The 12,156-nt window shown below is 46.0% G+C and overlaps 1 protein-coding gene across 1 annotated transcript; it reads left to right on the top strand.

The window, feature by feature from the left end:
- The first annotated feature begins 1,326 nt into the window (after positions 1-1,326).
- Positions 1,327-12,038, top strand: ACAT2 (acetyl-CoA acetyltransferase 2). Its single transcript, XM_051615308.1, has 9 exons — positions 1,327-1,512; positions 1,644-1,778; positions 3,375-3,556; positions 4,426-4,543; positions 5,330-5,473; positions 5,783-5,905; positions 6,634-6,788; positions 11,165-11,275; positions 11,807-12,038. The coding sequence occupies exons 1-9, from the start codon at positions 1,464-1,466 to the stop codon at positions 11,972-11,974; spliced, it is 1,185 nt and encodes a 394-aa protein (XP_051471268.1). The 5' UTR covers positions 1,327-1,463; the 3' UTR covers positions 11,975-12,038.
- Positions 12,039-12,156: the final 118 nt, after the last annotated feature.

The following is a 12,156-nucleotide window of genomic DNA, read 5'->3' as shown; positions in this document are numbered from 1 at the left end:
CTTGCTTTCTGTAGTTGAAGTGTTTAATTTTTGTTCCCTCTATAGTAGTGCTGTAGCTATTTACATTGTAAAGCAAAAACTGTGACTGATCAAAGCCAGAGGAATCCGGCTCGAGTATGGCATTGCTCCTGTTGCTCAGTGCTTCCACAGAGAGGGCTCAGATCTTTTACACAAGCAGATTTAATACCACCAAGCTCAGATTAGCCAATATGCAGAATGTCATCACAGGTGTATTGGTGCACCCATTGCCACGTTTTTGTCATCACATCCTCTGTGCTTTCTTAGGACTTAATTTCTCCTCCCCACCACCCCTGAAATCCTACTGAATTTGACGACACAAATAAAAAAATATTACTTCCCAACTTTGTTGATAGTCTAGGCAAGGTAAAAGCGGCAGCAGATTTTCTAACTATCTCCTTGGCCCTCAGCTGCAGGGTCAGTGTGGCACAGTGGCTGGCACGTCCACGAGGCTACCTGTTCTGCCAACAAGTCAGCACAGGAAGAGAAACAAGGACCGAAGATCTAGGCTGTGAGACAGAGAAGTTATTTCAGCCCACCTGTCTTTCTTTTACTGCTTTCAATTTACGCTCTCGGTTTTGCCCTTTCTCCCTCCAAATGTCCTAACATCGCTGCTCGCCACCCCACGTATCTAGGCTTCCAGGCTCCCCAGCCGCATTTCCTCACAGAGCCACTTTCCTGCCTGCCCACCCGCGGGCTGCTGCCGCCTCGTCTCCTCCCAGCCCGCCGGGGCAGCTCCTCGCCGGGCTCCGGGCAGGGCAGGCAGGCACGGCGCTCGGCACGGCGCTGCCTGGGCAAAAACACACACAAAAAGAAGAAGAAAAAAAAGAAGATTCTGTTAAATTGAAACAGCAAAAGCAACAACAACAGAGAAGGACGTGTGTTGGTAATCCCCGGGTGCCAGGAGCTGCCGCTGAGCCGACCAGCGACGGGCAGTTCTGTACAGCTCGATTGAAATTGCTGTTCCGTTCGGGTTTTTCTTCTGCTCACGCTGATCCTCTGAAACGCCACCAGGCCATGAGCGATCTGCCTATAAGCTGCCATATAGTAACAGAGCACTAGATCCGCGTTATTTATTGTGTGAAAACGTTGAGCGTTCGGCGCTGCGCAGCCCCGCGCTGTGCGGCGGCCGCCGGGGAGGAGCTGCCCGGCCCCGCGGGCGGCAGGGCGGGTGTCTGCGGCGGGGACCGGGCAGAGCGCACCGCGGGCTCGGCCACTATTCACGCCCACCGGCTGCTTCCGCCCCGCCCCGCGGCGGGCGAGGGGCGGGACCGGCAACACGCGAGGGGCGGCCCCGGCGCCGGCTCTGCCGTCGCTGCTGCTGCTCCCGCGCCTCGGCACGCCGCACCGCTGCTCCCGCACCGCTGCTCCCGCACCGCACCGCACCGCTGCTCCCGCACCGCTGCTCCCGCACCGCTGCTCCCGCACCCGCAGCTGCCGCCGCCATGAGCGCGGACCCCGTCGTCTTTGTCTCCGCCGCCAGGACCGCCGTCGGTGAGCGGCAGGGCCGGGCGAAGGGTCATCTCCCTGGGCCGGGCCGGGTGGCGAGTGCCCCCCTCCCGGGCCGGGCGTTCCTCCATCCCCGGGGCCGCTGCTCAGCGCTCTCTCTCTCTCTGTCCGCCCAGGCTCCTTCAACGGCGGCCTGTCCTCGCTGCCCGCCCACGAGCTGGGCGCCGCCGCCATCCGGGAGGTGCTGCGGCGGGCCGGGCTGGCCCCTGAGGAGGTGTCGGAGGTGATCCTGGGGCAGGTCCTCACCGCAGGTACGCGGGCGGGGGGTGGGGGGCCGCGGGGATTCCTCTGCCCGCGCCAGGGCGGTGCTGGGCGGGCTCCTCCTCTCCACAGCCACGTACCTCTTCGGTTGCCCGGCTGGAACTGCTCGGATCTCGCGTTTCAGAGCATTGTTCCTTCCCCCTAACAAAGACCTTGAGCGGCGTCCTGGCCGCCTCACCCTGTGCTCCGGGTGACCACAGAATCGCGGACTGGTGGGCTTTGAAACGGGCCTCGGGAGATCGGCCAGTCCAACACCCTGCTACGGCAGGTTCACCTGGAGCAGGTAGTACAGGATGGCATCCAGACATGTTTTGAGTGTCTCCAGAGAAGGAGGCTCGACAGCCTCTCCAGGCAGCCTGTTCCAGTGCTCTGCCAGTGCCCTTAAAGAAGTTTTTCCTCATGTTCAGATGGAACCTCCCGTGTTCCAGTTTGTGCCACTGCTCCTTGTCCTGTTACTGGGCACCACTGAGAAGAGTCTGGCTGCATCCTCCTGACACCCGCCCCGTATATGTTTATAAGCATTAATAAGATCCCGACCCATTGCTGGGTTTTTGGGAAGGTTGTGGCATGAAGATAGTTTAGGTTTTATAAAATTCTCAGAGTAGCTAACAGTGTGTGTGTTGAAGTAAGTTTCTTTTCTGCATTACAGCATCTCTTCTCTCATGTTGGTCATCTGCGCTTGTGAATTTAATGTCTAAGTAATGATAACTGAGATGTTAGGAGTGGGGTCTGCATTTGCATGTAGTTGCAAGACTGACTGGAGACATCTGTGATGCCCCGTGCTTGGAGACAAATATTTTGATTTAATGAAATCTGATATGAAAGCTGATAGGGAATTGTTTGTTTTGAACAGGCCCCTTCTTTTTCTGGGGTAATGTTTAATCAGCAAAGTCATAGGGCAGGTTTGTATTTTAAATATGGAGGGGGAAAATAAAGTAAATATTTTCATCAGATCCAGATTTTCAAGCTGATCCAGATTCCTGTGTATTTTTAGGTCCCTGAATGATGTGTTCTCCTTATCTGTTTCTTCGCATAAAAAGGGCTAGCATTGCTTTGGCCTGGGGAGATGCAGATGAAGAATGTTTTCTTTGAATATAGTGCTCCTATTCTCTCCATCAGGATTGCAACAAAGAATGAAAGCTTTCAGGACTGTCCTTGCCTAGTTGTGCTCTTGGTTTCCATAGGAGCTTTTAAGGAAAGTTGTCCATTAGTGATGTACTGCAGATGTCAAAAAGAAACCCATCAACGAGTTGCAAGTTAACTGAGCTCTCATCTTAACACACATACCTCAGGCTAGTGCTAATTTGGTGTCTCCTCTGACCTGCCATCTAAAGCAGAATTGCAGATATACAACTATCAGTAGCAGGTTCCTGATCTTGCAAATATTTTGTTGATCAACAATATAAATGAGAGAGGTAACTGAGCTCCTGCTTACAGATTACCACTGGGAACTTCTCCATCTACCAATTGATAGTAGAAGCATGCTCTAAATTTTGGTGCAAATGAGGAACCTCTTGTGAAAAGTGGTGAGGCTGACATTTATCTTTTAAGAACAGACAAAGGAAAAGTGCTGCCTGTTCCTGCAGGTGCTGGCCAGAACCCTGTCCGGCAGGCAAGTGTTGCTGCGGGAATCCCTTACTCCGTGCCCGCCTGGAGCTGCCAGATGATCTGTGGGTCAGGCCTGAAAGCAGTATGTCTGGCTGCTCAGTCCATTCTGACGGGAGACTCCAGCATCGTGGTTGCAGGAGGCATGGAAAGTATGAGCAAGGTAAAGCAAACAATTGCACTCATGTTGCACTGACTTACTGGGGGCAAACAGCATCAAGTCATGTTGAAACCCTCTGTGTCTAGGCTAACATGCTGGAGGCAGATTGAAAGAGTAGCTTCAGCTTCTGCGCTCGGGAATGAATTTATACATGCAACAATAGACTTCAGTAGTTGGTTTATTTAAAAAAAAACAAACAACCACCAAACCTAATACAGTAGCTACTGAAAAGGTGCCATGCAAGCACACACCATTTTAATTTCCATCTGGCCCTTTTGAGGTGAATTACTTGTTTGTGACAGTTGGTAATAAATAGGGTTTTTGTGTTGCAAGAAGCACAAAGAAGGAATAGCTGGAAATGTTATTGTTCCAACCTTACCGATTTGAGCTTGGAAAGGAAGTGAAGGGCTTTCATATCAAGCTTTTCAGCCCAAGGATGTATGGAGGGATGGGGCTGGTCTGGTCACGGGATCCCTATCAAGGGAATGGCCTCTTCTGCTGGGGCTCACTGACTGCCTGCACCAAGAGTGCTGTTGGTGTTGGCTGGCAGTAGGGTGTGATCAGGAACCACTGAGAGCACACTGGTAGGATGGGGAACCTATGGCAGGACGGCCCCAGGTGTGATTGATCTGATGTGTGGAGATAAAACATTTGGTGCTTGGTTATCTGCTCCCAGGGAAATGCCCAGGCCAAACAGAGCATGTCAGCTGGCAGACTCTGGAGGAAGAGATAGAGCAGGCAGCCAGGGAGGCTGCCAGGATTTGGGTAGCTACCTTCAGCCATGAGGCAGGGGTCTGTCTCTTCAGCTGTCTGCCTATGTTGTGCACCAGAGATAGAAAACATCTAACTCCTTTCAAAATACCTTCTTTCAGGCTCCTCATGTCATTCACATGCGAGCCGGGGTGAAGATGGGAGAGGCTTCCTTGCAGGACACTATAATCCTTGATGGTCTTACAGATGCTTTCTATCAGTATCATATGGGTATAACAGGTAAGTAGTGACAGTCCAGAAAATGAAATGGTTAATTGGAGAGAGGGGAAGAATTAATTGATAGAAAATATCAGAAATCTGAAGTTTCATATAAGGTGTTTCAAAGCTGTCTTTAAGTTGTAGTTGTGAAAAAGAAAGAAATCCCTAACGTTAAAAGCATTAAAGACATTTTCTGCTTTGTTTGTAAAGCTACTGTTGTGGTTTTTTGTTGGTGTTTGCTTGGGGTTTTTTGTGTTGGTTTTTTTTTTTCCTCTCTGAGATCATCTCATTGCATCTCTTTTTGCATCTGAGGAATTTAATTTAATTTCGGTAAAGGTAAACAAAATAATCCCTGGATGTAACCGAAACACTCAGTGGACTTACAGTGGAGGAGAATTATGTAAAATGTGCTGTAGATATTCATGGTTCTGCACCTTCAGGTTATTGCATTCTGAATGGGATAGTCAGCTGTTTCAACCCCTGCTTATGAAACAGACTAACTTCAGAACTGTTCCCTCCTCTGAAGTAGCTGTAGGGAGATGTGAGCATAATAATTCAGAGAAGCAATAACCTATAAAAGCTAGTTTGCATTTGTATTTAACTTATTCTGACATCTGGGTGGAGATCCTGCACAGAAATTTTCACCCTCAAAATAAAATACAGTAGAGAATCATGAGCAATGAAAACTGTGCAACAAGCTTAGCTGCTTGCTACAGCAAACATTAATGACTACTTTTGTGCTTACAGTTTTACAACCTAAAATGTTAGTATTTCCTGATAAGAGTTTGCATTTTGTTCCTATTTCAGCTGAAAATGTGGCCAGTCAGTGGCAAGTCAGCAGAGGTGAACAAGACCAACTTGCTGTACAGTCACAAAACAGGGCAGAGGCAGCACAGAAAGCTGGCTATTTTACCAAAGAAATTGTTCCTGTTCTTGTACCTTCTAAAAAAGGTAGGTGTGAATGGATAATGAGAGCTGATTTTAAAGAAAAAAGAAATCTGTTTTCTGATATGATCAGTGGATGGTTTCCCAGTTGTACAGCCTTTTCTATAAGCTGTTCTGTAAGCATGTAGCCTGGTGCACTTTTTCCGCTTTCAGCGGTTAAGAGAGAAACAGTACAAGTGTGGAATATCTAAACGTTGCTCTCTACAAAACCACTACTATCAGTTTTAATTGGGATGGAATTACTACCCAGGTAAACCACTGACTTAACATAGGCTCAGACTGAGATGTGTGAATAAAATAATACTTTGTTTTCAGGTCCTATAGAAGTTAAAACAGATGAACACCCTCGACATGGGAGCAACTTGGAAACAATGGCAAAGTTAAAGCCCTGTTTCCTGACTGACGGAACTGGGACAGTAACAGCAGCTAATGCTTCAGGTTGGTCCATCTGGCTGAAAGTGAACTGGAAAAGAACAGTAGGTGTTTCTGGCTGGAGGCAGGGTCTCTGTGAGGTGTTGGCTGCTGTGTAGTTACTGCTGAGTATGTTTTGCAGAAAATGGAATGTGTTCGACAGCATAGGTAGAAATAGAAACTCAAATATAACTGAGGTGGGGGATTTCTTTACAGATGAGTTGGCTTCTGTTTGCTTGCTTTCTATGAGGCAATATAAGTGTTTGGACAGTAAGAGCAATATTTGATAGGTTGGAAGAAAGTACATAGTGACTTTTTAAAACTAGCTAGTTTCTAATACTGTAGGTCTGGAAAAGGGAAAACTTAATTCATGTTTGAAGATCCTGCTCCTGTGGGACTAACTTGCCTGCCGCAGGTGCTTTGAGACTTCTTCCTTGGTTCTTATGCTGCCTCTTCCAAAGTCTACCTAATCAATCTGATGTGCTCCTTTTTCAGAATGTCTCAACTCTTCCACCTGCTGCTTTCTGAATAGAAATCACAAATGTGTCACACTTACAGCAGTATAGATGTGTTACCCATTTTAAGTGTTGGTGTCAGAGGTCAGACTTGGCTAATCTGAAAAAAATACTGACCTAAACAAATAAAAGGCAATTTTTTGTTTTGTCCAGATTGTAAACTTACTCAAGCAGGAAGAGGTGGCACAGTAAAAGGCATAAACCCCAACAAATACATAGAAGTTGTTTGTCATTCCACAGGTCTAAATGATGGAGCTGCAGCTGTAATTCTAATGAAGAAATCAGAAGCCGCTAGGAGAGGTCTTATGCCAATGGCTCGGATTGTATCTTGGGCTCAGACAGGTATAGATCCATCTATAATGGGAGTGGGGCCCATTTCAGCAATAAAGCAAGCTGTAAGTAGTCTATAATTTAAAAACTCTTGCTTATAATAGCTTTTAATTTTTCTGGCCGTGTCTTGTTTGTTTTTTTATATTCTAAGGAAAACTTAGTAGAAAAATAAACAAAGCAAAAACAGGACTTAAAATAGTGGAGAGTATGCAAGATGAAGATTTCTAGTGCTACCAGGCTACTGCCTGCTCATTGGGAAAAAAAAAATATATATAGGTGTATAAATGGAGTTCAGAAATAAACTAGTCAGGTTTGTTGAAAGGCCATCTAAATAACCTAGGAGGGTAAAGATCAAATTTCGTGGATGTATATACTAAACTGATTTGGGGGATAATTTATTTCTGCCATTATATGGTTCTGATGCTGTGTCTGGCCAGGACAATTTTTGGATAACTGTCTGTATTTGCAATAGGACAAGACTCAGAGAAGGGCCAGTGAGTGCACCTGTGTTAGGAAATGTGATGGTGCCCTTTGTGTTTTTGGTTTGCCCTGCAGAAGGGTTGGAGCTTGCAAACTAAATTCCTTTCAGATTAAAGTAAATGAGAAAGTTGTACTCCAGAACCACATCTAACTCGCTCAAACCATTATTGCAGTCGCTGATGTACTCTGAGCTCAGTGTAAAAGACAAGGTTCTCAGATATAATGCCCTGAGTGAGCAGCCCCTATGGTACCACACTGCTTGCTAACACAGATGCAGCCCATGGCAAACCCAGCTGATTATTTGTCAAAACTGAGTTACGAAACTGAGCAGAAAAAGAGCTCTTGTACTGCTAGTAAGGATAGATTTACGTTATTATTCCGTCTTAGTTTTGTGTGTACTGTGTAAAGGCCTTATTTTGTTAATCTCTGAAATGTCCTGGCGTTTCAGAAGTGTAACTTGAATTCACAGAATCCTAGGGGTTGGAAGGGACCTCGAAGATCACCTAGTCCAACCCCCCTGCCAGAGCAGGATCACCTAGAGCACATCACACAGGAACATGTCCAGGCGGGTTTTGAATGTCTCCAGAGAAGGAGACTCCACAGCCTCTCTGGGCAGCCTGTTCCAGTGCTCTGTCACTCGCACAGTGCTGGCTCATGGTCATCCTCCTGTCCACCAGGACCCCCAGGTCCCTTTCTCCTACACTGCTCTCCAGCAGGTCAGCCCCCAACCTGTACTGGTACATGGGGTTGTTCTTCCCCAGATGCAAGACTCTACACTTGCCCTTGTTGAATTTCATCAAGTTTCTCCCCACCCAACTTTCCAGCCTGTCTAGGTCTCTCTGAATGGCAGCGCAGCCTTCTGGTGTGTCAGCCACTCCTCCCAGTTTAGTGTCATCAGCAAACTTGCTGAGGGCACACTCTGTTCCTTCAACCAGGTCGTTGATGAAAATATTGAACAGCACTGGCTCCAGTACCGACCCCTGAGGGACTTCACTAGTCACAGACCTCCAACTAGATTCTGTCCCATTGACCACAACTCTCTGACTTCTTCCTTTAAACCAGTTCATGATCCACCTCACTACCTTACCATCAAGAGCACACTTCCTCAGTTTATCTATGAGGATGCTGTGGGAGACAGTGTCAAATGCTTTACTGAAATCAAGATAAGCCACATCTCCTTCCCTATCATCATCTATCTACCTAGTTACTTCCTCATGGAAGGCTGTAACATGACTTTCCCTAGGTAAAACCATGTTGACTGCTCTTAATGACCTCCTCATCCTTGATATGCCTAAAGATAGTGCCAAGAACAAGCTGTTCCATCACCTTTCCAGGGATGAAAGTGATGCTGACTGGTCTATAGTTACCTGGGTCCTCCTTCTTGCCTTCTTGTAGACTAGTGTGACATTTGCTATGATGGAGAGTGGACTAGCAATGACCTCCGCCAGCTCCCTCAGCACCCACGGGTGTATTCCATCCAGACCCATCGATTTATGGATGTCCAGATTGCTTAACTGATCCCTAACCCAATCCTCATCTACTAAAGCAAACTCCTCCTTCATCCTGACTTCTTCTGGGGCTTTAGGGATCTGGGTCTCCTGAGGAGAGTCTGCAGCAGTAAAGACAGAGGCAAAGAAGGCATTCAGTACCTCTGCTTTCTTTATATCCTCTGGCACCAGGGCACCCACCTCATTCAGCAGTGGGCCTATATTGCCTCTAGTGTTAGTTCTATCTGCAGTGTATTTGAAGAAGCCCTTTCTATTGTCTTTGACCTCACTAGCAAGGTTTAGTTCCAAGGAGGCCTTAGTTTTCATTATTGCCTCCCTACATCCTCTGACTACAGTCCTGTATTCCCAAGTGGCCAGCCCCTCTTTCCATGATCCATATATTCTCTTTTTCCACTTGTGTTTGCCCAGCAGTTCCTTGTTTAACCATGTGGGTCTCCTGGCTCCCTTACTTGATTTCCAACCCATTGGGATGCTCTGACCCTCAGCTTGCAAGTGGTCCTTCAATGTTGACCAACTATCTTGAGCCCCTTTACCATCTACTACCATCTAGCCCCATGGGACTTCTCTTAATAATTGATTGAAGAGGCCAAAGTTGGCCCTGCAGAAGTCCAGGGTTCTAGTCCTGCTAGGTATTCTGTTCCTACCACACAATCCTGCACTTCACCATCTCGTGATCACTGCAGCCAAGGCTGCCATTGACTGTCACCACTTCAACCACTTCACCCCTTGTTGGTGAGCACAAGATCCAGCAGCGCTCCTCTCCTAGTTGGTTTGTCCCCCCTTTGTATCAAGAAGTTATCTTCAATGTGCTGGAGGAACCTCTTGGACTGTGAATGGCTGGCTGTGTAGGCCTTCCAGCAAGTATCTCGGTAGTTAAAATTCCCCTGGAGGACTAAGGCCTGTAGTTATGAGGCTGCTTTCAGCTGCCTGTAGAAAGCCTCATCAACTCCCTTGTCCTGATCAGGAGGTCTGTAATAGACCCCCACAACTCTATCACCCATGCCAGCCTGCCCCTTAATTCGTACCCACAGACTTTCCACTTGCTCGTCATCAGCCCCTGGGCAGAACTCAATACATTCTAGTTGCTCTCTCACATAAAGAGCAACTCCACTGCCTCGTTTTGCTGACCTGTCTTTCCTAAAAAGGACACAGCCATCCATGACCACATTTCAGTCATGCAAGCTGTCCCACCATGTCTCTGTAATTGCCACCAGATCATAACCTTTAGACCATACACAGACCTCTGACTCCTCCTGTTTATTCCCCACGCTGCGTGCATTGGTGTGCAGGCATTTCGGGGAGCGAGCTGAGCACACTGGTAAATTCACCCAAGCTCTGTGGCTTTTAATGGGAAAATCAGAACTGTCGTGCTGAAGCTTTCTCTCACCAGATCTCAGATTATTCTTTTAACTCAAAACCACTATTAATTATTACAGTTCTACAATTTAAACTAAAAGTGTACAGAGAAGTTGTATTTAACAACACCTATAATTCTACAGGTACTCTGAAAAAGGGCACACTACTTAATGTAAACTTTGTAATGTTACCAAACACTTCACACCCTCCATATACCATCAGTTGATCTCTTCCAAATTTCATAGTAGCACTTCATAGTGAGAATGACTAGGCAATGCATTGTAGTCTTGCAACAACATAGTAAATCTTTAAAAGGTAAGATTTTTCCCAGAGGGTCGTTTCCCTACTGTCTCTCTAACAGCAGAAAGAGACCCTCCTCCTCAACTGTAGGCTTGGAGATGCACCAGCCTGGCTAGCTGGTTGTGAAACATCATTGCTGCAGAGGATTCTGCTGATAAAACATTGCTGTTAGACATAGGGAAAGTAAAAATTTAAATACACGAAACATGCCTAAGCCTGAATTCAAGTAGGCAACTTTACCACAGGTTTCTCAAGAGAAGACATGAGCCAAACCATCTTCCAAAATAGCCACTTGCAAAAAGCCTAAGTGGCAAGTTGCATCTTAAAGGCAGGAGTTACTGGACAAATTGCACTTGACACCTGCCACTAATGGTCATTTCACTATTTCCTGTGTAAAAATCTGTATTAAGCACTCTCTTCTGGAATCAGACCTTTGTCCTGAAGAACTTTCCTTGAATATGTTAAAACCTACATTTGAAAACTTGGCTTGTTCTTTGAAGGGGACCACGTATGATTTAGATTTCCACACTTGTGCCACCACCACTAATGCAACATTAGTCAAGATTTTTTAAGAGCAGCCAGCATATTGCAGCATTTTAATAACTTTTGCTAACACTGAAATTTTGTCTTGTCCTCAAGATTTCTGTTACAAACCCTGACTATAAAAAACCAATTTATTTCAATTTTTTAAAGTCATGTATTCAAATTGCCAAAGTCTAATGAAAAGCTCCTGCTGGTACTGAGGAAAACCTCAAAGATGATAAAGCCTTTCTTTTTTTTATTATTTGTTTTCTCAGATTGACAAAGCCAGCTGGACTCTGGAACAAGTTGACCTCTTTGAAATTAATGAAGCCTTTGCATCACTGTCTGTTGCGATAGCAAAAGAACTGAAAGTAAATCCAGAAAAGGTAATGAATATGTTTGAGGCCATAGTTTGCCTCCTGCAATTCCAATTTTTTCTATTCTGTGCATCTGGATTGTATTCCAACGAGGTGAGAAGGGTACATAATTTTGCCTTAAGCAGAAAGAATGGGAACCCCAGTAGGCATTTCAAGCTGCTTGCTAGCAGGTACATCATTTTCCAGCTGAACAGGCTACAGCTATGTTACAGTGGCTCTAGAGAACTGCTTGACAAAATCTGAACTTGCTGCTGGAAGCGTTTGCCACGGTATTCTTCCAGCACATGGCAAGAAGTTCAGGTGTCCCTCTCCCCTCCCAGAATTCACCTCAATTAGCACGTTATCTATCTCCAGAGTAAAGATGTACCCTTTTCCAAATACTAACTGTAACAGCTGTCACATCTATGTTCAACTTCTTGAAAGTGTGGTAGCAGTTCCAGGCTTTTCTCACCATCAAGGACTATATGCACCAGTCATTCATGTTGAAACTGAACTAAGGTGGTTAAATGACTTAACCTTCTGTGTTGGCTTTCTTTTTAGATCAATATCCAAGGTGGAGCTATTGCTCTTGGCCACCCACTTGGTGCATCTGGTTGTCGTATCCTTGTTACCCTTCTACATGCACTGGAACGAACAGGTGGAAAACGTGGTGTTGCTGCTCTTTGTATAGGAGGAGGAATGGGAATAGCCATGTGTGTTGAGAGATGAATGTGAATTAAGGGCTAGTGCTAACTAGCTTTGAAATGTTTACTAATAAACTTATAATCATGGAGCTTATGTACATTTGTTTCACCTAAAATGAAATAAGCTTACTTTTTGCCACTCAAATCACAACTATCAACAGCAAGATTAGCAGCTACTCCAGGCATTCTAGCTGTTAACACACCCTA

This window comes from Apus apus, chromosome 3, assembly GCF_020740795.1.
Source record: "Apus apus isolate bApuApu2 chromosome 3, bApuApu2.pri.cur, whole genome shotgun sequence".
In the NCBI taxonomy this organism is placed as follows: Eukaryota; Metazoa; Chordata; class Aves; order Apodiformes; family Apodidae; genus Apus; species Apus apus.
Note: the sequence above shows the minus strand (reverse complement) of the source record. Positions and strands in the feature narration are given on the sequence as shown.